General features: G+C 46.1%; 1 protein-coding gene across 1 annotated transcript in view; it reads left to right on the top strand.

Moving 5' to 3' along the window:
- The window catches only part of LOC114694211 (apolipoprotein L3-like), a 28,545-nt gene extending 21,272 nt beyond the window's left edge, over nt 1–7,273 (top strand). The window contains exons 5-6 of the mRNA XM_037197626.1: nt 2,359–2,515; nt 5,737–7,273. Of these exons, the coding sequence (XP_037053521.1) occupies nt 2,412–2,515; nt 5,737–6,496 (864 nt within the window). The 5' untranslated portion in view covers nt 2,359–2,411 and the 3' untranslated portion in view covers nt 6,497–7,273. The remainder of the gene's footprint in view (nt 1–2,358; nt 2,516–5,736) is intronic.
- Nucleotides 7,274–26,303: the final 19,030 nt, after the last annotated feature.

Genomic DNA, 26,303 nt, shown 5'->3' with positions numbered 1-26,303 from the left:
GGGCCCTTAACTACTAAACCATCTCTCTAGCCCTATTTTGAACATTCTTAGCTGAATGACAAAAGTTTGAACTAATAACACACTAATTTTCCATGAAATATCATACTGTGTTACATATATACATACAATTACGATAGGACAATTGAAAATGAAAATTTAAAGTCACTTAAAAGTATTGTGAAAGATTTAGACTCTGAATGAGTTGAGTGTTTGCATGTATGTGTGTGTGCATATGGACATGCATAAAATAATCCATGAATACTCACTCTTCCTCTGCTGTTTCCTCTGGTGTTGTCAATTCCATTTCCTTTTAATGTTTTTTTTTTTTCAAGACAGGGTCTGACATTGTAGCGCTAGCTCTCCTGGAGCTCACTACGTAGACTGGCGGGACCAGGAACTCACAGGCCTGCCTCAGTCTCCCGAGTACTGGGATGAAAGGCGTGCACCACTGTGTCCGGCTGCATTTCCTTTTTAAGTTTCTTCTATCGGCTCTGTGGACCATTCGTTCGTTTATTCAATATGAGTCAATTTCTAAACTGGTGTTACTCACCTTTGTCGTTGTTGTAACTAATGAAAACATTATTTTGCTTATAATATTGCACATTTATTATAATTTTGCACATTATGGTCCATCCTTGAAGGGAAGCAGGGGGAGAGCTCACATCATGGCACAAAAAAGCGGTAACATGAAAGGGCCAAGACAAGATGCCCATCAGCCCCAAAGACACATCCCAAGTGCCCTCCTGACTTCATCCAGGCCCCACTTCCCATGGTGCCTCTGCTCAGTCTTTGAACCACTCATTAGCTCAGAGCAATTCTGCTCTACTTATACCTGGGAGCCCCCTCACAAACCACCCAGATAAGGGCTACTGGTCTCTGATATATTTATTAATCCAGTGTATTGAAACTGGGGATTAATAACTAACCATTCCCGTGTCAAAAGTTTGAGAGGTGGAGTGGATCAATGGTTAAGAGCACTTGTTGCTCTTGCAGAGGACCTGGCTTCAGTTCCCAACACCCGTATCAGGTTCACAACAGTCTGTAACTGCCACTCCAGGGGACCCAAGGCCTTCCTTGGCCAACACACACACACACACACACACACACACACACACACACTGCATAGACATGCATACAAGCAGGCAAATATTCCTATACATAAAATAAAAATCAAGGAAAAAAGTCACATTCAAGGTCCATGCCACAAGCTCCCAGTAAATGGAAGCCATTTCTAGAATCTCCTTCTTCATGGGGATGAGGGACTCACCTCCTACTTGTTCTGAGTTAAAAACGATACACATCTCTGCAAAACACCATGACACCTCCCTGGTATATTGATCTTCTCAGGATGACATCTCCAAGTGACACTGGGTAGGAGACTTAAAAAGAAAATGTGTCTTTTCTCACTGCCCTAGAATCGAATATCCACAACCCAAGTGTGATATTTGGCACTGGAGAGCTCTGTCTTCCTGGTGGACAGAAGGAGGCTGTACCCTGTGCTGGCCCATGGACTTTCTTATGTGTCTGGAGGGAAGAAGAGAGGCAGGAAAAGAGAGAAAGGAGGGGGGAGATAGAGAAGTAGGGAAAGGGTGTAGATGTAACGGTCTTATTAAATAAGAAACACAGAGCCAAATGCAGAGTTAAAAGCCCCAGAGGTCAGAGCAGTAGCTGAGAGCTGAGACTTAAACCCTTTCTTACCCTTCCTGCCGCTGCCGTCCTTCCCCTCAGAAAGAGACCTACTTCCCGTGTGTCTGTCTTTTTATTGACTTGCTGTTCTGCCTTCTCATTGGTTGTAAACCCAACCAGATGACCTCCTCATCACTGCCTGTCTATACAGACCTCCAGGTCTTCTATGGTTGGTATTGTGATTAAAGGCTTGTGTCTGCATGCTGGTTATGTCCATGAACCCACAGAGATCTGCCTGTCATATGATCGGGGATTAAGGGTGTGTGCTAATACTGCCAGACTTCTGCTACAGCTTGCTATTAGCTCTGAATCCCAGGCAACTTTATTTATTAACATACAAATAAAATCACATTTCAGCACAAATAAAATAGCACCATAAAAGGGTGCGAGGGAGATTTTTCTGGCTGCTATAAGGACCCTAATGCTATGGATTAGGGACCTCACTCACAACCTCACTTGGTGCCTTAGCAGCTCTATCTAAAAAATACAGTCACTAGTGGTTAGAGCTTTTACAAGTGAGTTAAGGGACACAACTCAGCTCCTACCACTAGTGACATCAAAATTTACCTAAAGGGACAGATGCTCAGAACCACATTTACAAAGCTAGTTCCCGAATCCATTCAAGCGCCAATGCACAGTCCTCTAACCATATTCCTTTTCCTTCCCATCTAGAGAGAAGAGGCTTCATTGAGTCTGTGGTTGAGTACCTCTGGGACACAAGGAGCATGAAGGACCTGAAGCTCCAGGTTGTGAAAGTAGCAGCTTCATTCACTTTCTCTCCAATGATGTTGATTGTTGGCTTGCTGTGTATTACCTATATTACATATAGGTATGTTCCTTGTATCCCTGATCCCTCCAAGACCTTTATCATGAAGGGGTGTTGGATGTCATCAAAGGCTTTGTCAGCATCTAATGAGATGATCATATGGGTTTTTTTTTCATTTTGTTTATATGGTAGAACACATTGACAGGCTTTCATATGTGAAGCCATCCCTGTATCACTGGGAGGGAGCATAGTAGATCATGGTGGATGATTTTGTTTTGAGATGTTCTTGATTTGGTTTGCCAGTATTTTATTGAGTGTTTTTGCAACGATGTTTATGAGAGAGATTGGTCTGTTATTCTCTTTCTTGGTTGCATCTTCGTGTGGTTTGGGTATCAGAGTAATTGTAGTATGATTTTAAAAAAAAAAGTTACACCTGGCTTTTCGATGTGGCCACTGCAAGACAGAACTCATGTCTACTTTGCATGGCAAACACATTACCAACTTAGTCACATCCTCAGGCTGCATCTAGGGCTTTAAGGGAGAATTTTCTGTTGGCCTCTAGACACAGGCCAGCACAAAGGAAGTGCCCAGAACATAGCAGGTGTTCATTGAAAGTTGATGAAGACGAACTCCAGAAGGGCCTGCAGGAGAAGACAGGGAGGTATGCATCCGCAGATTCAATGAAGCTTTTTCTCTCTAGTTGGGAAAAAGAAATGAACAAGATTGGGGGACAGTGCATAACAGCTTGAATGGCATCAGAGACCAGCTGTACAGATGTCTTTCTGAGTGCCTGCCTCATGAGATTTATTTTACAGAGCTTAGGTTCAAACCCATGGCCTGTGGTTGATAGGCAAGCTGTCTACCACTGAGCTAGATCCCCAACTTAGCTGGGTGGTGGTGGTGCACACCTTTAATCCCAGCACTCGGGAGGCAGAGCCAGGCAAATCTCTGTGAGTTCCAGGCCAGCCTGGGCTACCAAGTGAGTTCCAGGAAAGGCACAAAGCTACACAGAGAAACCTTGTCTCAAACAAATAAATAAATAAATCTCCAACTCCCACATGAGATATTTTAATGGTGTCACTAGTGGTAAGGACTGAGTTGTGTCCCTAAACTAGTTTGGGAAAGCCCTATGCCCAAGTGACTGTATTTAGACATTGAGACTTTAAGGGAACAAAGTATTGAAATTAATTAAGGGCCTGAGTGAGGTCCCTAATCCACAGTATTATCAATAAAGGTCAAAAGAGGACATCAGACTCCCTTGAGCACTGAGCCACAAATCGTGGGGGCTGGGAACCGAACTCACATTTTCTGGAAGAGACACGGTCTGAATGGAGGAACCATCTCTCCAGCCCTTTGAAAAACAATTACCTTTATTTACTTGGATATCATCAATTTGTCTAGACTGGCTGACCAGAGAATACCAAGGATCCTCGTGACTCTGCATCCCCAAGCAGGAATCAAGGCCATGTCAAGCACCTGGCTTCTCTGTGTGGACTCTGGAAGACTGAATTGAGGTCCAGTGATTGCATGGCAAACACTCTACCAACTTAGCCACATCCACAGTCCTCTTCAAGGGATTTCAGGGAGATTCTACTGTTGTCCTCAGGACACGGTGCAGTCATGTGACAGTTCACATGGAGTGTCACACACCAAGAAAGCTCCCATGGGAAAGACAATTATTCTGATACAAGTTAACAGTCAGGAAGATGTTGTTCAGGACAGTTTCTCTAAGGAAAGAGACAGAAGAGTTCTGGATATACATTCAGCTGGGGACTCTAGAGGACAAGCTGAGTGAGGGGCAGTAGCCAGCAGAGAGTAGGGGCACTGGGCAGCTGACCTCAGGAATCCTCCTGAGGGGAGTCAAGGCCTAAGACTGCAGAAGTTAGACACGGGAACCTGATTGAGTATTGAGTATCAAAGGTAGGGCAGTCTCACAACCTGGCAGGATTCTTGACAAGCCTGGACAGGGCACACCCATCATGTACAGGAAAGGCATGGAAAACCAAGACAGATCCACACTGTGGAAGCTATTTAGATGTAAGTAATGTTTACTCTAGGAAAATGTTTGTCAATATAAGCCTCAGGGTTCAGAAGTGTGTTGGTCCTTAATGACATACATAGACCCAGAGGGAAACAGGGTCTGCCTCCCTCCTGGAGTCCATGCTTTTAGTGTCTGGTTCCCCTGAAGGTCAGAAATGAAATCAAAATCCCTCCACACATTGTCTTTTTCAGGCTGACAAATCCTGCTGGGGAGTCTAGGGAACCTATGTGTTCTGAACTCTCAGCTCAGTTTTACCTGCTACAAAAACAGGTGCAAAGGCACAGAGAGATTTCGTGGCGATGGGACACACATGTCAATGAGGAATCCACTCTGGTTTCTTTGTCTTCTGCTCACAGCTGGAAAAGAACTTTCTGTGCTGTGTTTTGAGTGGATGGATCTCAGCTGTGAGCTGCCCCACCAGATCACACATGTACACAGCACTGCAGTGAAAAAAGAATTCCCATACAGGGTTTTTCTCTTAGGAATGTGCACTTTGCAGTCTCTAAGAACCGAAGTCCTCCAGGAAACATGGACATTTCCGACCAGCAGGACACAGGGCATGTCTCAGCAACTGAGGTCATAGAAAATTTTTCTTTGGGGACAGTGAACTCTTCAGAAAATAGTAACTTTTCCTAAAACAAAGCAGTATTTTTTTTCCTCTAAATCCACTTTTCTGTGTTTGTTTAGAGTTCCTACAGAGAAGTATTTTAGTAGTGATAACATTGACCTGGAGGGTAAGGCATCTTTATTAAATGTCTAGCAACAGCGAGGTGTGATAAGGGACTAGAGATGTCTCAGTGGTTAAGAACTCTGGCTGCTCTTCCAGAGGAACCATATTCAATACCCAGGACCCTCATGATAGCTCACAACAGACTCTAAAGCCAGTCCTAGGGATGTGATGCCTTCCTCTACCCTCCACTGGCATCAGGCATACACATGATAAACACACAAACACACACACACACACACACACACACACACACACACACACGCACACAGGCAAAATACTAATACAAAATAAAATAAAAAATTAAAAAGACACATTAGGATGGGTTTTAACCCACTGTCTTTTTAACAATTCAAGACATTGCGGTGTGTCAAGTGTTCTTGTAGCTATAAGAAAGATCCTGTACAACTGTAACACTCTCTGCCATTTCATTCAGAGCAGATGCTCTGTGCTTTCCACAGGACAGGTCTAAACTACAAGCTGTCTTCCTCACTCAGTTGTCCTCTCCTGTCACAGGAAAAAGAAAGATGAACAGAACAGAAGACTTTTAAGCGTTTATCTTCAGCTGAAACCGGAGCTTGAGCAGCAGATCAGGAAGCTGCGCGCCCTTGCAGACAAGATTGACAATGTGCACAGGGACTGCACCATCACACAAGTGGTGGCCAAATCTACCAGTGCTGTGTCTGGAGTCCTGACGATCCTTGGTCACGCTCTGGCACCTGTAACAGCAGGAGTCAGTCTGGGGCTTTCAGCCACAGGCTTGGGACTGGGGGCGGCAGCAGCAGTGACTAGTGTGTCTACAAGCCTTGTGGAAAAGATCAGCACAGAGTTAGCAGAATCTGAAGCCAGCCATCAGGTGCCAACCAGCCAGGACAAAGGGGAGGTCATTAAAAAAGTTTTGGAGAAGAACACACCCGAGTTTGCTTCCGTATTTAAGAGTTCCTTCAAGAAACTGAAAGACATGAAGACTAACATTGATGCCATCAACCTCGCTAAGTCTCGCCAAGCAATAGAGGGGGTGTCATTCCGTAACACTAGACAGGTAGAGAAATCCTTTAAAGGCACAGCTCTGGCAATGACCAAAGGAGAGCGGATCACGGATGCAACCACCGCAGGTCTCTACCTTGTGCTGGATGTGGTCAGCCTTATACAAGATTCAAAGCATTTACATGAGGGTGCAAAGACAGAGTCTGCTGCAGAGCTAAGGCAGAAGGCTCAGGACCTGGAGCAGAGGTTGCAGGAGCTCATCCAGGTCATTGACAGCCTGACTCAGTGACCTCTTCTTCAGTGCAGCTCAGAGGACTGGGAATGGGGGATGCTCTAGACACCTGATAGCGCCTGTCTGTATCCCCTCTACAGCAATGTCACCATGGTGGAAGTGCCTGCTAGAGGGGGGAGGCCACATTAGGAGAAAGGAAGCCAGAACACAGATGGGACAGGCTTGCGACCTCCCACTAGATTCCACCTCTTAGATCCAGCAACCTCCCAACATCCCACATGAGGACCAAGCTCCCAAGCTGCAGAGCACATCCAAGGCATGACTAAGCCACAGCATGGCTGCTCCTCAGTCATGCCCACCACACTGCTCCTAGCTGAAGCTCATCATCCTCACTGTCCTCTGAGCTGCCAACTTTCATACTGCTTTCTGACTGGTTGCATAAAAACCTCCTCCTTCCTAGATCTGCCTAATTCTCTGTTTGTCCCAGTATTTCCAAATCCTGTAATCATACTCTGGAAGGAACACCATTTCTGTGTTTATGATTTTGGTCACCGGGAGAAATGGGTCTTTTGGTGAAATGCTCAGAGAGTAGAAAGGGAAGGATGCTGGGAATGTCATCTGCACGGTCATCACAGCTTCTTGGTCCGAATGCCAGCCATGTGTCCTACAAGGAAGGAGAGGTGACAGGGTATGGCTGGTCAGTTCTGCTCTCTGCTACCAGATTCGGGGGAAATCACAAGGTTTAATTCCTATTGACTTTTAAAATCTGCTGAGATGCACGTGAAGGGCAACATTTGTTCCATAGTATTTGATGAATAAATTTCTGAACACTTACCTGGTCTGCTTGGTGTGTTTTCTGCAAATGATATCCTGTTTTTACTACATTGTTGACTATAGAAAGATGATCATTTCCTCCTGGTTTTTTTTAATCATCTCCTCTTTTAAAAACAGTTTACTTTCTTGTAGTTTAACAAGAATATTTGAAATTTAGAGAAGAAGCATTTCCTTCTCTTTGCTGCCCTCCCCTTCTGGCCTCAGATGCTCCCCTAGGCGGCAACACTGAGTGGTGTCCCCTCCTCCCTTGCAGCTCAAGCGCCTTCCTCCCAAGTTGTCACCAATAGAGACTGACGGATGACCTGTGCATAGTCTAGGTCTTGTCCTCTAGAGGAACTTTCTTGTGTTCCACAGCCCCTCCTGTCCTTCCTGGACTGCAATGTCTGCCTAAGGGAAAGCTGGATGTGGACAGAACCATCTCCCTGGGGTGCAGAGCAGGGACAGAACAGAGTCCTGGACAAACTTAGGAAAGAAAGTGACCTGCATCCTGAGCTGCCTAGCAACTTGCTCCTAGTGTCCAAGTTCATTGAGTCCTCTCTACTGTTGAGCCCATGTGCTGTGTTAGTGAACTCTGTGCCAGCTGCTCAGCATCTGTCCCTTAACTAACTCAAGAGCCATCACCAGATCTCACCACACCCTTGACCTTGAACCCTGTACTCTTTCCTGACTGTCAGTCTGGCCCTTTGGAACATCAATTATTGAAGAGTCTGTCCCTTTGTCCTTGCACTCCTCCAGGCTCTCAGGGCTCTGGGAACCACTGCACCACAGCCCTTTGAATGAATGACCACTAGGTGTCCAGTGCCCAGTGTCCAGATAGATCCCTGCAGCCTTCCAGTCCAGGGCCACCTCACCTCCACAGTTCTGCCCACCTAGGAACAGACCTTCCTTTACGAAGGAGACAAATATGCCATGGTGAGTGTGGGGGGGGGGCGAATGGAGACGGCCTATTGTCACTTCTTGTAGATACAGCATTGCATTATGGGTGTTGAAGTTATCCTAGTAGGCAGCAGAATACTTGAAAAAAAGAGGTACATCTAAAAAGAACTTAAAATGAATTTATGTGATGTAATAATGTGTCTCAAGTTTTGAAGTTGCTCTTAACAAAAGAAAAGGCTATGGAAAGAGACTAGAGAAGACTCAGAGATAAGTAGAGGCCTCTGAAATGGACAAGAGAGATGGACAGTGTGTAAAGAAGAAAAGTGCTGAGGAGGGGCTGTGACCATGTCTGTCCCTGACAAACACAAGTGACAGACAACAGGACTGTGTCTGTAGCTGCTGCCTCTGGAGGGGTACTGTGTCCAGTTCAGGCTCTGAGGGTGTCCTGGGATATGGGCAAGACTAGGAGGGTCCTCATTTTGAGCTGTGATTCCTCAGCCACAGATAAGGGAAGAATAATGGTGTCCACAGCATTGCAGATGGATGTCAATAGCACATGCTTAGTCAAAACAGAGCCAATTGTAATGGGTTATAACATCTGTGATATCTGTTATGAAAATAATCTATTGAAATGAAAAATGATGAATGAAGTGGAGAGTTGCGCAATTGCTTTATGAATAGAGAAGGTTCAGGACCCTGAGGGCTTTACACCAGGGTGTCACTTTTTGGTGATAAAAAATTCTTGACCTTGATGTGACAAGGGCACTATGAACCCATGTCTGTGATGAATAATCAAGGACGACTGTGAACACATGGAAATGACACAGTCAGATCAGTGGAGTTGCAGTGTGTGCTGAGGTCAAGCTCATTGGGCAAAATGGCAAAGGAAAGCAGTTCACCACATGGCAGCCAGGAAGAGACAAGGAGGGACAGGAGGAGACACAGCAAAGATGAACCATTCTATGACATGCTCAGAGTGACCCACTGTCTCTAAGAATACCCCACTTCCTAACAGACCTCTCAGAATGTTACTAGTCAATAAGTTAAACCACCCTAGTCAGAGCCTTTCCCAAGCAATCTCTGCAAAGAGACACAGAGAGGCCAAGTAACAAGGAGGGCTCTAGGAGAGAGACATAGATCTGTGTGGGAAGGGGAAATAGAATAGATTTGTGAGTGGATTTGAGGGCAGGTGGGGATGGGAACAGGGGGGATCAGGTGGGAGAGGGAGGGGTGAAGGAGAGAGTACTAGGAGAGACGGCTGGAATAGGGGAGCATTTAAGTGGCAGAGTGGAAACGTAGAGCAGTGGAAACTTCCTGGAACCTATGAGGGTAACCCTAGAAAGGACTCCTAGTAATGGAAAATATGCACCCTGAACTTGCCATCTTCTATAACAGGCAAGGCTCCCAGTGGTGGGACTGGGACACCAATCCAGCCACAAACCTTTGACCCACAGCCTGTCCTGCTGGCAAGATGCAGTGGGACAATGGTGGCTCAGAGTTGGTGGGTGTGGACAACAGGTGACTGGTCTAACTTGAGGCTGGAGCCACAAGAGGGAGCCCATGCCCAACACTGCCTGGATGGGCAGGAACTGGAAGCTACAAGGCTCATAGACCTAGGGTAGAACCAAACCCGACTGAATAAAAAAAATAAATAAATAAATAAAAAAGAGGCAGTGAGCTGATTCCTAAGGACAGTCTGCTATACTCACAGGACCAGTGTCTACCCCCATTGTCATCAGAGAGGCTTTCCCAGCAGCTGATGCGAGCAGATGCAGAGGCCCACACCCAAACATTAGGCAGAGCTCCTGGGACCCTGCAGAAGAGGGAGAGGAAGGATTGTAGGAGCCAGAGGGGTCAAGGACACAGGAGAACACAGCCCACAGGATCAACTAACCAGGCCTCAAAGGGATCACAGAGTCTGAAGCGGCGAAAACAGAGTCTGCATGGGTCACTAAGGTCCTCAGCGGACATGCTATGGTTGTTTAGCTTGGTGTTTTTGTGGAGTCCTAACAGTGGGAGAGGGGGTGTCTTTGATTATTTTTTTCCTGCTTGTGGGACCCCTTTCCTCCTACTGGGTTGCTTTCAGCCTTGAAATGAGGGTTTATGCCTAGTCTTCCTGCATCTTGTTATGCCATGTTTGGTTGATATCACTGGGAGGCCTGCTCTTTCCGAAAGGGAAATGGAGGAGCAGTGGATCTGAGGGAGAGGGAAAGTATGGAGGTGGAGGAGACCTGGGAGAAAAGGATGGAGAGGAGGCTGTCATCAGGATGTATTATATGAGAGAAGAATAAAGTTTTAAAAGAAAAAAATAGATTTTTGAATACATATTGGACCACCACTGTAAGCACTGTGGGGTGTGTGTGTGTGTGTGTGTGTGTGTGTGGCTGCGTTAGCAACATCTCCACCATCCAGATCACCTGATCTGTGGACTGACACTGAACCCTTATATAATAACTTCTCTCCACAACCTCTGCAAACAGCACTGGTTCCTCCCTGCAGGATCTGACTTCCCCATAGGACTCTCGAAGGAGATATGGAGCATCTGTCCTTCCATGTCCTGATTATTTGATTTATGCTGATGTCCCCAGGCTTCATCATGTTGGGGAGGGGTGTCAGAATTTGCTGCCATTTAATGCTGAGAGATTTTCCATTCGACACACTGTCACATTCTCAGGTCTGTTCATCTCCTGATGGACATCCAGGCTGTGCCTTTGACTATGATCAATCAAGTTGCTATGGATGTGGGAGAACAGACATCCGTCCATGTCTCTGTTTTCCTTGTTGCTTCTGTACATTGACTCAGAAGTGGACTGGCATGATGATGTGGTTCTGTATATTTGGGGTGATCCGCCACATGGTTGCAGGGGATGTCAAGACTTTGCTATGACCTAATAGTGACACCTGCCATCTCTCTATGTCTTCTAACTCAGGGGTAGGGGGGTAGACTGGACGGTACCTTTAAAACTTGCTGCAGAGCTGCCTGGTGATGTGACTTTCATAACCAGTCCCCTCTCCCACTCAGTAATCTACTGAACATGAGGCCACATCCTCTCTCTGGCTGAACTTTGTAGGCAACTTCCGCAATAATCAACAGAAAGTCTTCGGTGTCCTTTCCAGATTTTCTGGGTCAATTCTGGGTCATCACAGTCTGGTTTAATCCAAAAGCTACTGGGTTCACCTAGCAAATGTGCCTGGTGCTCCTGATGATCCCACATGCAGCAAACTGAGGGCAAAGTTATCTGTACTTTGACACAAAATATTACGGGTTAGATTATGTTCTCCTTATGTGCAGTTCTACAATTGGACATAGAACAAATGTCTATGCTATACTTTTACTTGGCTCTAAAACTTGGAACCTCCTTGAAATGGACACTTGTTATCAAATGTTTGTGGAGTACAAGTGGAAAGACTATGATGACCTGGGAGCAGTAGCTGTCCATCACTCCCAGAAAGGAACCGATGGACATCAACACAGAATGCTTACTCTCTTCTCTGTGCATTGCATCATGGGAGACTTGTCTATCATGGTCAGGGAGATGACATCAGAATCCACCAAGTCATACACTCATTAGGAAGATCCCAGACCCTAGAAAAGGAGACCAGCAGAGAGGTAAATGCTGTTCTGGGGGCCTTACGTCTTCTCTAGTGTTTGGACTGTGATAGGGTGACCATGGTGGCCAGACATCTTGGCTGCTGACCCCTCCACTAGGAGATGCTGGTGTCCACACAACTACCCAGAGAGCTCATTCAGCTAATGTTTCCCATTGCAACAAGGTCACATTCCATTGGTATAAATTACCACTAGATCATCCTCAACTCTTAAGTGACAGCCATCCTGTGTGACATTTAGCAGATCTTCAGGATGTTCAGGTGGGACAGATCCAAGGTTAGAGACCCCTACTCCACTTCCCCAGCATGTGAGTCTGCAGCTCCATCCTGCTACTCAACCCAGAGACTGTTCAAGAGTGTGTGAACACTCCAGTCTATTCTGCACTCTGCAGAGGGTCCTCGTCACTGCTAGCCTACAGCTCATGTGGACCCTTTCATGGTCCTACATTTCACTGATCTTCTCTGATTGTCTAGCTAAAATTATGGAAATAAAAGGGGAAAGAGAACTTAGTGTAAGAGAACTTGTCAAAAGAAACATGGTCAACAATCACTGTAAACCAGAAAACATGGCCACAAGTATTCCTAGGGGAGAGCCAAATAGCCTCTAGGAGAGCCAAGATGTTCTCTGTTTTGGTGTCTTTTCCGTGAGGTGAGAGGCCGTCTTTTTCTACAGATCATACTGTGGACATACATGCACAGTAGTAAAAGCATAGTGACTGTCCATGTATATGTGATGAACTTTCCTTTTTCCCATCTGAACCTGGGTCAGGTCAATCACCTTTGCTCCCTGGGCTGAGGGACCTGGCTTGGGCTAAAAACATTACAGTTAAAGTAACTGCTCCAGCCTCATGTACCTGGTTCATCTTTCATCTTATGACTGTCATGGATGAAGACCTATGTGTTGAAATCAGGCAAAAGGGAAGCACGATTGAAGGCAGTGGGCTTCTCAAACTGGACTGGAAGGTGGTCCAGGGTTAGGCCTGGTACTGGGTCAAATGAGCATTAGACAGCCAGCATTTTTGTGTTCCTCGGAGATGAGCCTCAACAGTGTGGGATGCTGTGAGAGTAAGATCCTGACCCAGAGTTAACTTGTTTTGTTTTGTTTTTCATTAGATTAATGGTAGCCACCACAGCTCTTAGACAGGTGGGCCATCCTGTGGCTACAGAGTCCAATTGTTTGGAAGGGTATGTCACAGGGCATTTACATGGCCCCAAAGTTTGAATTAGAACGCCTTTTGTAATGTCTTTTGTTTTGTGGACAAACAGATGGAAAGGTTTGGAGACATCCAGAAGTGCTAGGGTTGGAGCTGGAGTCAGAGCTGTTTTTAGAGCTTCAAATGCCTCTTGGTCAGTGTCTGTCCAGATTAGGGGGTCAGTGACCTCCCCTCCTTGGGCTGAGGCCTTGCTATTTCCACGGACTCTGGTATCCAGAGGCAGCAATAGCTGTCCACACCTAGGGACTCTTGAACCTGCTTCTGTCTTTGGAGCTGGGATCTGAAGGACGGCAGCAATCCTGCTCTGAGACAGGCTCTTTTGCCTCCCTTCAGCACGTAGCCAAGATAGGTAGACTCTGATGTACAAAGTCGGGAAATTTCTTAGCAGACATTCTGTGGCCCAAGGTCTTTAATTCTTGCAGCAGTCCCTCAGTGGCCCTTTTATAATTTATTTTAGCTTTAGAGTCCAGGAGGAGGTTTGGTAAGAGTATATATTGTAAGAGTGTGGTACCAGGAAACCTCTGATGGAAGAGCAGGAGATCAGCACTTAATATCTCATCAAACAGGATTGGAGAATTTTCAAAACCTTGGGACAACCTGATCCAGGTAAGTTGCTCACTGTTACCTCTCTCTGGGTCTGTCCATGTAAAAGCAAACATGGGTTGACTCACCCCTGCCCATGGGAAGCTGAATAATTCATCCTCTAGGTGCAGGACAATATATACATGTTTCTCTGGAAGAATCAGACTCATGAGAACCAGAGGTTCCAGGTTTCTTCACAGGCAGGAGAGGTGTATTCCAGGGTGACTGGCAGGGCACCAGGATGCCTGTTTCTCTAAGCCTGACAATGTGGACCACAGCTTCCCTTTTTGTTTCCAGGGTATTGTTTAATCAGCATGAAAGTAAATGAACTGATTAGTTGAACAATTATAAGAAGTTGCTGTTTGACCAGTCCTGGGGATAGCTTTCTGCCCACATACACCAGAATTGTAAATCCAAGAGATAGTACAAGCATATCCTTGGGCTAGGAGATATTCTTCTGGCAGAGGGCAAGACACCAACATTTTGCTGGGTATGTGTAAGTCTAACTGTGTCTCATCATCAGAGAAGGTGACTGTGGTTTTCAGTTTATGCAAAAGGTCTCATCTTTCGGTCTGTTCTCTGTTGCTAAACATCTTTGAGCTACCTCCAGCAACTGAGACCTATTTATACCTTATGTTTTTCTAATTTTGTAATTATTTTCTAATATTGATGGCCAACTGGCTGACAAAGGAAATCTTTTCAGTAGCTGTTGTTAATCCTTCTTTAAAAAAAAAAAAAAAAAAAAAAAAAAAAAAAAAAAAAAGGACCCAGCAAACATTTTTTAAAAGTCCCCTTGGTCAGGGTGGGACAGAAGGGAAAATCCATTCTGTCCAGGAGGACCTAATTCCCACCCTCACAAGGTCCAGGGTTTTTTTTACTTTTTTAGAGAATGGTAGGTTTTTAGTTTTCTAATTACAGATATTATTTGTTGGAAAGGACACACAAATCATGAAAGAGGAAGGTGTGGAGCTTCCTTTTTCAATCAGGTGATCTTTTCCCATTCCCAGGGGCTGCTTAGAGGAAGAGGGCTGGTAGAGGAAGTGTGTGGTTTGAGAAACTATTTCTCCCCCTTGTGTGCACTCTGCAGATGTCAGGGCCCTCCTTGCACAAGATCCGGGCCACTGCCCTGCTCTCCATGGGGCTTGGGACTCACTCCAACCATGAGTGGAGTCAACCAACAAAACCAGCCAGTGCTCTGGGTGTGGGACAGGCAGAGGTTGTTGGGTTTCTCTGGGTGAATTAGCAGAACCAAAGGATTCAGGTCCCTAACAGGAGGGCACAGGTCATAAGCAGGGAGAGGTGAGTGTCTCACATCAGAGAAAGCCATTGGTCAGGTCAATACAGGGAAATAGAACTGACAGAAACAAATAGAGAGACACACAGTAGAGACAACCTGTGGTGGTATTGTGTTCCCCAAAATATTGTGTACTCTAATAAATTTATCTGGGGTCAGAGAACAGACAGCCACTAGATACAAAGGCTAGAAAATGGTGGCACTCACACATTTAATCCTAGCATTCCAGAGATAGAAATCCCTCTGGATCTCTGTGAGTTCAAGGCCACATTGGAAATAGCCAAGCATGGTGACACATGCCTTTAATCCCAGAAAGCCAGCCTTTAATCCCAGGGAGTGGTGGTAGAAAGCAAAAAGATATATAAGGCGTGAGGACCAGAAACTAGAAGCATTTGGCTGGTTAAGCATGTGGCTGGTTAAGCATTCAGGCTTTTGAGCTGTAATTCAGCTGAGACACATTCCGGATGAGGACTCAGAAGCCTCTAGTCTGAGGAGACAAGATCAGCTGAGGATCCGGCGAGGTGAGATAGCTGTGGCTTGTTCTGTCTCTCTGATCTACCAGCATTGACCCCAATAACTGGCCTCTGTTTGATTTTATTAATAAGAACTTTAAGATTCCTGCTACAGACAACCAGTGGTGGCTGCCACACGTTCATACACCTGAGCAGCCCAGGGGGGTCTGGTGATGTCTCACAGATCCTTGACACCGATCAGTGCCCATGTCCAGCCTCTCCTTTTGTCCTAAACAGAAGGACTTACCTTAACCAGACTTACCTCCAGGGTGACATTCTTTTTTTTTTTTTAAATTACACTCATGATATTAATCACATTTGTGGCATCCATAGATTACATTCGCAGTACTCATTCAATTATATATATATATATATATATATATATATATAATTTTAAATATATATATTTAATTTTAAATGTCGAATGTCATTTCTTGAAAGGGGTAGGAGGTCTTAAATACAGGCTTACAGCACAATGGGAGGACCCCGGAGGGAAGAAGTTCGCTACTGATGCTTTACAATCTTGCAACTAAGCTGTTAACGCACATTATTCAGGATACACAGACAAGGAACTTCCCTTAAGCATTCAGGAAGGTGGAACCTGACAGGGAATTAGCATTGGGAGGATATCAAGGTCAAGGTCCGCAAGCAAGGCAACAGTTAGCCAAAATGGGGGCCAGGACCCTTCAGGTCCCCCTTTTATTAAAAAAATGAGCTTCTGACTTGGGTTGCATGGGACATCAGCAGGTCACCTTACCTGTCATGGAGACGCCTGCCCAGGCCACACAGGTGCTCTGTCTTAGGTTGGTGAGTGAGTGCCCCCCAGGCATTACCCGTCTCTGAATACTCATTATCATACAGGCTCAATAGTGTGTAAGCTGCATGGTTAATTGCTGCCAAAGATCTCAAAGTGGCCCTGGGCTTGCAATCTGTGTGTTCAATACAGAAAAGACCAACAGAGGTCCTATCTCACCCATAGGCAGTAGGTTAAAGGCAACTGAGTCATTCCCTTCCTTATCAAGCCATACTGTACATCGGAGTCCTTGTAAGATAGTATCCCAAAAGCAACTGGAACTTGAGTTTATAAATTTATAAATTTCAAAGCCAATCGAGATGTATATAACTACTGAATTAAATTTATCATGCCCAATAGAATGAAAGATTAACTAACTGTGGTAGCTACTTTTGTTGCCAGGGTCTCCACTGTGCTAGCTGTAGTAAGCAATAATGAAATGGTAATCCAGGGTGACATGCTAATGTGTTTCCTTTTCTGGTAGAGGTGTCAGACCCTCCAAAGCATTAGGCAGGGATTATTCAAAGGGAATCCTGGGGACCTGGAACATCTCAGGTTTCTGATCCTCTCCGAGCCCTTCGACCATGCACTCTTTCCCACTCTGAGACCCCCAGTGTCTCTAGGGATCTCCAGAAATGTTGTGGCATGTCCACCAGAGAAGACTATTCAGACATGGGTTTGAACCAATAGAAAGTCTTTGTTAGTCTGCTAACAAGTGCACCAATATTCAGAATCCAAGTGTAGCCCTAAGCCTTTCTCAGGGTGAGCTTGAAGCACAAAACCCATATCCTCGGTGGACATTGTTCAGCTAACAAAAACAGTTACCCCGAAGCAGATCTCCAGATGCTAAAAAATCAAGGTTAGCACATTCAGAGACTTCTGGGAGAACCATGGACTTTGATGGACTAGGACTTTGTATTCATTTTGTCAGGTGATGCTGTCTATGTGCTGTTTTAAGGTCTGAATGCTACTTCCATCATGGAGTCAGTTGTGCTAATGTCTGGAGACCTACTAAGGTTTGGGACTGTTACACTGAAAGGATATGATTGATGATGATTCCAAGCAGGAGCTCCTGGAAGGAGAACCCAGGAGAGCAGATGTCCACATGCTGTGCACCTCATCCTCGGCAGCACCACAGTCTGCATCAACAGGACCTAGGAGGTAGGGACGGTGCTGAGGCTGCAGGTGGGGAAGGGGGCCATGAACAGAACCCAGGAGGGAGTGTGGAAGGTCCCCTAGTCTGCCTTTTCCCTCCAGATCATGGAGACCCCCCTCTGAAATGGGCTCCACCAAGAAGAACCTAGAATGATGGGCATAAGGTCACTCCTTTGAGTGGGTCAGCAGGGAGCATGGGATGAGGGTAGCATCCAGCAAACAACAAGTTTCCCATGTAGTGTGAGTGGAGAGTTCCTTGGAAGTGGGACTTTCTCTCTCTTTCTCTTTCTCTTTCTCTTTCTGGTTTGGGTATATCAGCAGGACACTGTGTTCTGTTATCACCTGCATGCACAGCTGGTCACGGTGTGCACACAGCTAAGGACTGTCCAGTCCCATCCAAACTCTGCCTGTTGAAGATGCCTGGTAAATTGGGGAATTTCTAGCTCTCACACCTGCATACCCACACAGCCACTCTGAAAGAGGATTATGGACCCATTTTGTTGATAAGTTCAGTAAGGCTGGGCATCTGCCTCAGGTCACAGACACAGTAGCAATGAAGCTGACCTTGCAGGCAGGTTGGGGTCGAGCCACTCTCCCTTTCCATCTGCCCTAAGCACAAGACAGGATGAGGGACTCCTCCGAGGAGACCATAGAACCTATGGGGCTCAGCATGTGCACAGGATGCCGGAGACTTGACCAGGAGACCTCAGAGAGATGTCCGCTGTCAGTGTCCCTCCATTGGGAACTGGAGGAAACAATGAGATGGGACCAAGCCTCTCTGTTCTTGGGGCTGGACACACAAAGCTGGCTCTGGAGTGCTCTGACTTTAGCAGAATGGGGACAAGGGCTTTTTTTTTGAAACATGAGGACCCCAGGGGTTTTTTCACCAACTTGTCTCTGAACCCTCACTCTGGGTCAGGCCTTGCAAGGAAACTGAGGCTTCAGAAGAGAGTGACTTGACCAGGATTCTGGGACAGGGGCTGAACAGGTGGCTGGCAGCCATCTTCCTTCTGGGATTCACCTGCGCTCTACTCAACTGTTAGGGGGTGAGTGGAAAGGGCAGGGGCTCCGGTGCATCCAAGTGGAGGTTGGCACACACACACACACACACACACACACACACACACACACACACTCACACACTCACACACACCCATAAGTTGCATTATGCAGTCAGACCTAGCTCCAGGAAGCCAAGTGTCTCCCCTGCCCCCATCCCTGCAGCATACGTTGTGGATGTCAGAGAGCTCTCTGGTGTCACTGGACTTGGGATTGCTTGACCACTGCAGAATTGACTTGACCACTGCAGATTGCTTGACCACTGCAGAATGACTGCAGAATGACTCCTTCTGCATTAAAACTCAGCTGCTTCCAGCTGCTTCTGTGACCTGCACATGGTTTCCTGGAACGTTTGCTCTGATGGCTGGATACCTGGGGTTAGAATTGGTCCAGCCTGGGATTTGTTCAGAGTGTTTGATGTCTGAGGACATCTCCATCGTTCATGATTATAGGGCAGTCAGTTGGCAGTTTATGTTTGACAATCATTTGGGCAGAGGAAAAGGAAGAGTGTGAGAAGAGAGATGAGATTTGTGGGGAACAGGTGATCTTGAGGAAGCAGGAACCAGAGGGTTAGGAGAGTTACCTTGGTCGACGGAAAGTTGGGTATGTTGTTATCTGGGTTATGTGGTAAAGTAGTCTGGAAGGAAGTGGGACGTGTCATAGGGCAGCTTGACCAGCTGTTAGGTTGGTGTGATTATTGTCTTTAGACAATGGATGGGTCAGTCTGATGTGGCCATCTGATAGGAAGGAGAAGGCATCTGTGGGGGCAAAATGTGTAGACAGAAAAGAAGGAAGAGGACCCTCTTGTGTGAGAGGATGGGGTAGGAGATTTGGGGATTTATAGAGTGGGGGTGTACCAATGAGGCTGAGGAAAGGAGGAGGAGAGATGCGGGGGTGTCCTGGGAGCTGTTGTAAGGGTAAAAGATAAATCATGTCAGTTTTGGAGAGGACATCCCTTTCTAGTAAGGAATAGGACAGGAGGAATGAGGAGAAGGGATTGAAAAAGGAAAAACCTTGAAAGGAGTAGGTTAAGGAGGAGTCAAGGTTTGTGTATTAGAGCAGGGTCTGTGTGAGGCACCACAGGACCTGATGGAATTTCAGACTTGTCTTGAAGTATGTCCTGGATTTATGTGCCTTAAATTACTTCCTTAGACCTGCAGCAACTCTAAATCTTTCTTAGTGTGAAGCCTGTCAGCAAGGAAACTGTACATAGGAAATGGACTGACCAGGCAGCTGAGTGTGTGTCCTCCTTGAAGCTGCAGTTAGCTATCAATGTCCTCAGAGATCTGAGAAGGATAACTGAGTGAGAAGTGTAATTTAGATGAGATTTGCATCAATTAAAACAACAGAGATGTACTTAGACATTGTTGGAGGCTTATGTGGGTCATGGGGTGGAGAAGCATCGGTCTTTGGCTGTCAGACAAGAGCAGCATTTAATCTGCAGTGGTCACACAGAGCAGTGAGCCTTCAGATGTCATACCCAGGTCTGAATTGTTTTACCTGTAGAGGAAGAACTCTGGAAAATTGACCTTACTTTGCAGTTTTTTGTATACTCGGTTTAAGCTGTAGGCACTATGAGGAGAGCAAAGGGTTAAGTTGGGAAAGGAACAGTGGCCTTGGTGGCAATCCACCTGAAACAAATAATGCCTTAGGTGTGTTCCTAAGAGCTTTGGGGTGAGTGGGGAGGGAGCAGTCAGCCTAATATCATTGACCCAGAGCACAACGCTTAGAGCTTTCACCATGGGTCATTTCTCTTACTGTCTATGATGAGCTAAGTCCTGCCTCACAGGAAGGAAATACACAGCCAGGGTGAACTGAACCCTCTCCTCCACTTGGGACATCAGCTGCATCGATACTGGGACAAAGAATGACAGGAATTGACATCAAGTCCCGAACTTGGGCTTAGGGTTTGGAGGCAGCTGCTCATTACCATTGTCAATCCAAAAATCCAACTCTCACCTCAAAGAGGAGAAGACTTGTTGAACTGGAGCCAAATAGGAGGGACCATGGCCCAGGAACACAGAGTTAGTTTACACCAAAATCCATGGTGTAACCGTTTCATGAAGCTATTATAGTAACAGAAGAAAGAAAGCCATAAAGGAACACATTTCCAAGACATTTGTGGAAACATCAGAGACTGTTATAGGCCTTGAATGCTGGCTGCCCATATTCTTAGCTTGTGAGTTGGTGGAAGCTAGTGGTCTTCTAAGTAAACATCCCAAGTAGTTTTTATCTCTTAGTCATAGAGTGTTAAATCCAATACAGAAGTGGCAAGTAACAGATATTTAGGGGACTAAAGACAGTCAGAGACAAGCTGACACTAGGGCCTTGATCTGCAACATTCCAACGTCTCCACAGATATTGAAGTTCTTATTACCTAATCAGGATCTTAGAAGACTCAGGTGAGATTCCTTCTGGAAACTTTCATTTGCACCATCCACATTTGTTACTGACCTTGGAGTCACGTTTTGTGCCTCTAAGAAGACAGGTGAAGGGATGGGGGAGGGGTTGTTCACCCAAGAGGAACAGAGGCCAGCAGCACTGGGGAGTGATCAATAGAGGATCTCACAGTCAGTGGTGGCTGAACCACAGACATTCATCCAGCACTATGAGATGAGAAGGGCCTGAGGTCGCTCCTCTGAGTGGGTCTGTGGAGAAGGTAAGACTGAGGGTGACAGCAGGTGAGTGGCTTGTCTGGGGCGTCCACGGGATCATCAGCTGCTCAGCAGGTGACTCCACTTGCCCTTCTCAGGCTGGGACATTGGCCCCGCACTTGCCTCTGGCTGTGACTCTGATGCTCAGCTGGGAACTGGACACACTGCTAAGGACTGCTGTGTCCCACCTAACTCAGCCAAAAGAAGGTTCTTCTTAAGTATGGAAATATCTAAAATAGAAAAAAACAAAAACAAAAACAAAAACAAAAACAAAAACAAAAAAAAAAAAAAAAAAAACAGGACTTTGGCCAGATTTTATTAAAGTGATTTAGGAATTGGCCCAGGTCACAGTTCATCAGCCTGTGGCTGAACTTGCATCCAGGTTGGAATCTGGGTGTTTTCCTCTCCCTCAGAAGTCAGCACAAGAGACTGTGGGACACCTCACAGATGGCTTCAGACTGCCTGATACATGACTAGGGCACCTCAGAGGGAAGGTGGCTATTCTCGGTGTCCTCAGGGTAATGGAGGAATTGAAGGATGTGAATGGAGAGAGCAGAGAGCCCAGAGTCCACCCATCTTTGTGTGAAGACCACCCTGGCGTTGTCCCTGAGGTCCCCACATGAACAGATGGTGGCAAATGTGGACTTGGGAGACACAAGAAACCCAGAGACTGCACCATGACTCTCTCAGAGTGTGTGTCTATGGCAGGTTCCACAGTGGAAACTGAGGCCCAGAAAAGAGTGTCCTGTTCCACATACTAGAAGGAACTAAGTCAGTGGGTGTCCAGCCTGCACCCCTGGCCTTAGCCAGCCTCTCTGCAGTCTGTGTGTTGGGTGCGAAAGACTGCCAGCCTGGGGACCTAGTGAGCAAGGTGCACATCCTGCCAACAGTGCCAAAGGCTGTGTATTTGAAATATCAAAGAACAGAGTATAGGGAGGGGCAACCTATGTGTCTATATGAGCAAAGAATATTCTGGAAACTTTGGAATTATTAAAAATCACTTTCCCCTCAAAGTCAGAATCAGCTGTGTGACATAGTATAATACTTTCCCTTTTAGAGTCTCTTTTTCATCAGATAAACCCAGAGTTAGGATTGGCTGCTCTGCTCATCCCTAGCAAGGCACTGTTCTCTTTGGTGGCTAGATGTCTGGCTCATAAATAATTCCACAGAGACCATGGAAACGTGGGTACCAGGAAGCCTGAGCTTGTCTCTAATCCTGGAGATAATCAGAGGGGAAAGGCCAGGCCCTACCTCCTGAATCCCAGAACTATCAAGGACTTGGGGTATAGATGGTAAAAATAAACTTTTTTCGTTTGAACTAATTTAAACACATCCCAACACAGCGCACGTAAACACAGGCGCACACATAGTTTCCTGTCGCACTTAGCTCTACATTTGTCCCACAAGTTTCAATCTTTGTCCCACAAGTTTTCAAAAGGGTTTATTTCCTAACAATTTCTGTGTCTGAGTGCCAGAGCACCCTTGGAGGTAGTGGACTCTGATTGAGTGGTGTCATGGCTAATCTTGGTTGTCAACGTGACTACATCTGGATTAAATTAAAACTCAAATACAAGGCACACCTGTGTCAGGATTTTTTGCTTAATATAAAGTAAGAAGACCCACTTCTAAGCCGGATCTTTGAGGTGGGAAGACATGCAATTAATACAGATCTTTTCAGGAGGGAAGCCCTGACTCTAACCTAGGCCACGCCTCCTGCAGGAAGCCCAAATGAGGACACAGAAGAAGGAAGTTTTTGATCTTTGCCTTCTGGCTTTCACCTCGATAGCAGGTCCATTCCTTCCCTGGCATTAGAGCCTCCTTCTTCAGGATTCCAGCCTATACTGAAGAGCAGCTGAGACATCCAGCCTTGTGGACTGAGCAGCTACTGGAGTCTTCAACCTACTATTCATAGGCAGCCATTGTTGGACCAGCTGAACCACAGCCTGTGAGTCATTCTATAAATCCCCTTTCTGTATATATAGAGAGAGATGTATTCTGTAAGTTCTGTTATTCTAGAGAACGCTGACTAATACAGGGGGTCACTTCTCTCCACTACTCACTTTCAGCTTAAACAAGCTACTCTGACCTGCACCTCTAACCCCTGCACGAAGTTTCCATGGATTCACTCTATTCTCTGCCCGCTGGACATGTGGGTGGCTATTCCCCCGCATGGGCATATTACAGTCCTGGGTGGGTGTTGTTGACTGTCCTACAAAACTCCACAACCTTCCACAGCCCAACAGCTACAGTGGAGATGTATAACCAGAGCTGGATCAATGGGCATCTTCCACATGTTTAAATTCTTTGGCCAGTAAATTAATTAGTTTGAAGATAGATGCCTGTATTAATGTGACTTTTTTAAACCTGTTAATGAAGAGATGATTCCATCTCTGTCCACTATTGTCTCAAGTTCCAGTTAGGATTATAGAACAGGAAGGATGCTGGTCCTGAGGAGCTGACCCTGGGTCTCACTTTGGGGGTTGGGGAGACTTCAGAACACCTGTCATATCTCAAACCCTGACTTTCTCTTGTGGTTTTTGAACTATTCTCTTTCTATCTCCTTTTGATTTCATGTAAATATGGGAAGGCTTGGGGTGGAGCACAAACCTGGGATCCTAACACTTGGGTGGAGCAGACCTAATTTGGAGTTCACAGTTCTCCTAGTCTACATAGTGAGTCTGAGGCCAGACTGGACTAGGAGCATACTTTAAGGTTTGGGCAAGAACACCAAGTCATCAGTTACAAGGACAGAGTGCAGTCCTGAGAGTGAGACAGCATTATCTTCAGCTCTCACGATATCAATAAGTCTTTCACTCTCATTCTGGTCAGGTCCCAGGAGGAGCTGATGCCTCCGACCCACACTGCTAAACGTGTTTTCATTCCTTCCTCAGCTTCAGGCAGTCTCAGTGCAGATTGTGTGTCTTTATGAAGTCTTCCCCACCCCAAAGATACTGAGGGCTGGTCAGAGGAAGGAATGAGCATCCTCACACAGTGCCTGTGTTAGATGTTAACACCCATTAACCCAGTTCTTCTACTTCGACAAATAGCATAAGGAAATAATCTCAAATGCGGGCACTAACAGGCAATGAGAACATTCTTTACATTACATTTACATAATGATTAGGAACAGCACAAGGTCCAGGAGTCAGGGAGAAGAGCAAATGTCAAAGGCAGCACACAGCAGGACCAGGGCCAGGTAGGACTCCAAGTCCTGATAGGACAAGGAAATCACAGAAGCAAGGAGGGTGTGGTCCCTGGGAGTCACAAAGGACCCCATGAGCTTCCTAGGATGAGGACTTGGTACTTGGCACAAGGCAGTGCTGTGGAAACAGAAGAAGCATTTATAACATACACACACATACAATGATGCACACATGTAATATAAGGAGGAGGGAATGCAGTTGTGTTTTTAAGATAGTGGAGATCAGTTATCTGAAAGTGGGATGTCGATTAGCGTGTCCTGGGTCCAAGTCCTCACTAGTCAACACTGAAGACTCACACACATTAGCTAAGTATGTGCCTGTGGACTAATACAGAGGGTCACTTCTCCCCATTACTCACTTTCACGTTAAACAAGCTACTCTGACCTGTACCTCGCACCCCTGTACAAGGTTTCTATGGAGCTGGGAAGTCTGCCCCACAGCTACATTGCACCTGGTGTACAAAAAGCCCTTTTGTTCTGAGTCAATTGCTCTGGAATGCCATTTGGGCTGTGAGAGAAAGGGGGTCTGAGCTTCATTTGCACAAGAAATAAAGCTGTGCACCTAGCTGTCCCCTGGGTGCATAGCTCCAAAAGTTGTTTACCATAAGTCAAGAGACTGTTTGCTGTTATGGCCTAGGATGCTTGAGAAGTATTTCAGGTAAATACACTATGAGGAGTTCTTGGAAACATACATAGCATACAAGAAAATCATTGCCGGTACCAGCTCAATATATACAAAAGCTAAAATATCACCAAGACTCCTTAAGCCATGGCTTGACCTTCAGGAACATCCTTGAACTTTCCAAGTAGTAGGTTTTGTTGTAGTAGCTGAATTCCATTGTATTTTCCTGTGGCTTGCAGTGTTGTACCCATTTCAAGAAACCCCCAGAGACCACCAAGGAGCCGGTTTCTGATGCAAGCACATAAGAGTTCTTTTATTGCAAGGTTCGAACAGGGGCCACCCCACAGCAAATGAAGGGAAATGCAGCAGCAGCAGCAGAGAGCCCAGGTGTAAGGAGAGTTCTTAAAGGTAAAAACCACAAGCCTGGAATTACATGCTTTGACAACTTGGAATTGGGCAGAAGGGATATGGGGCAAGGTGATTTTTTTGAAACTATTGGTCCAGACTTTGGGGCAGAAACCACATTTAAAACCATTGGGTTAGACCTTTTGGTGGAAAACCACAACTTGTGGAGCAGGATTATCTGGGCTGCTCAATAGGATTATCCGTTGTTTTAAAAAAATGATAAACGGCACTGTTACCAGGTGAAAAGATCACGAGACACAACAAAACCCAGTATCAGAACTTTATTAGAAGGAAGGGTGGGGCAACAGAAGAGAGTAACCAGGCCTGGGGGAGACACATGGGCAGAGAGAGAGATAGTGGGGGGAGGAGAGAGCAGAGAAGAGAGGGGAGCAGTCTGTGTCTGGCTTTTTAAGGATTCCCCTGCACATGAGCAGGTGGGCTCACAGAGCTACACCACACATGGGCTGATTGTGTGACCACATTTGCACAATCAAGCAGGGCACTGAATACATAGGACAGAGGACCCCTTGCTTAGCTACTGAATTGCACGTGTGTGGTCATCAAGTTGGAGTGGCAGAATCCTAACATTATCTAGATAGCTTCAAGGGCCATAACCCACAGACAGAATGTCTACAGGAGCACACTGCCCTGTATCTGTTGGAGTTGTCATGGCACATTCCTGAGGTCCTTCCTGGAACGGAGCCCAGCAGGTGTCTAAGATGGTGGCCCTACCCTAAGATGGAGTCTGTATTGCCTTCACAGCCGCACGCTCCATCTCTCATTGTGTGCACAGTCTGTTGTTTCTCCACCTCTGTGTCCCCAGCTGACACCTTCTCCATTGTTCCCAACAAGACAAGATTCCTCTGTCTTGACTGGAGAGAGGGCAGCAGGGCTGGAGCCACAGATTGAGTTCTTTAAATGGCAGTCACAGAGCCAGGGGAGCAGGCAAGCTTAGGGTCAAGTTCTTCTGGTCCTTTGCAGTCACCATTGAGAGAACTGTGGGTCACCAGATCCCTGGTCACAGCACCTGTCCCCATTCTGTCCTACAGGGTT

The sequence above is a fragment of the Peromyscus leucopus genome, chromosome 20, assembly GCF_004664715.2.
Source record: "Peromyscus leucopus breed LL Stock chromosome 20, UCI_PerLeu_2.1, whole genome shotgun sequence".
Lineage (NCBI taxonomy): Eukaryota > Metazoa > Chordata > Mammalia > Rodentia > Cricetidae > Peromyscus > Peromyscus leucopus.
This window is presented reverse-complemented; position numbering and strand designations above follow the sequence as displayed.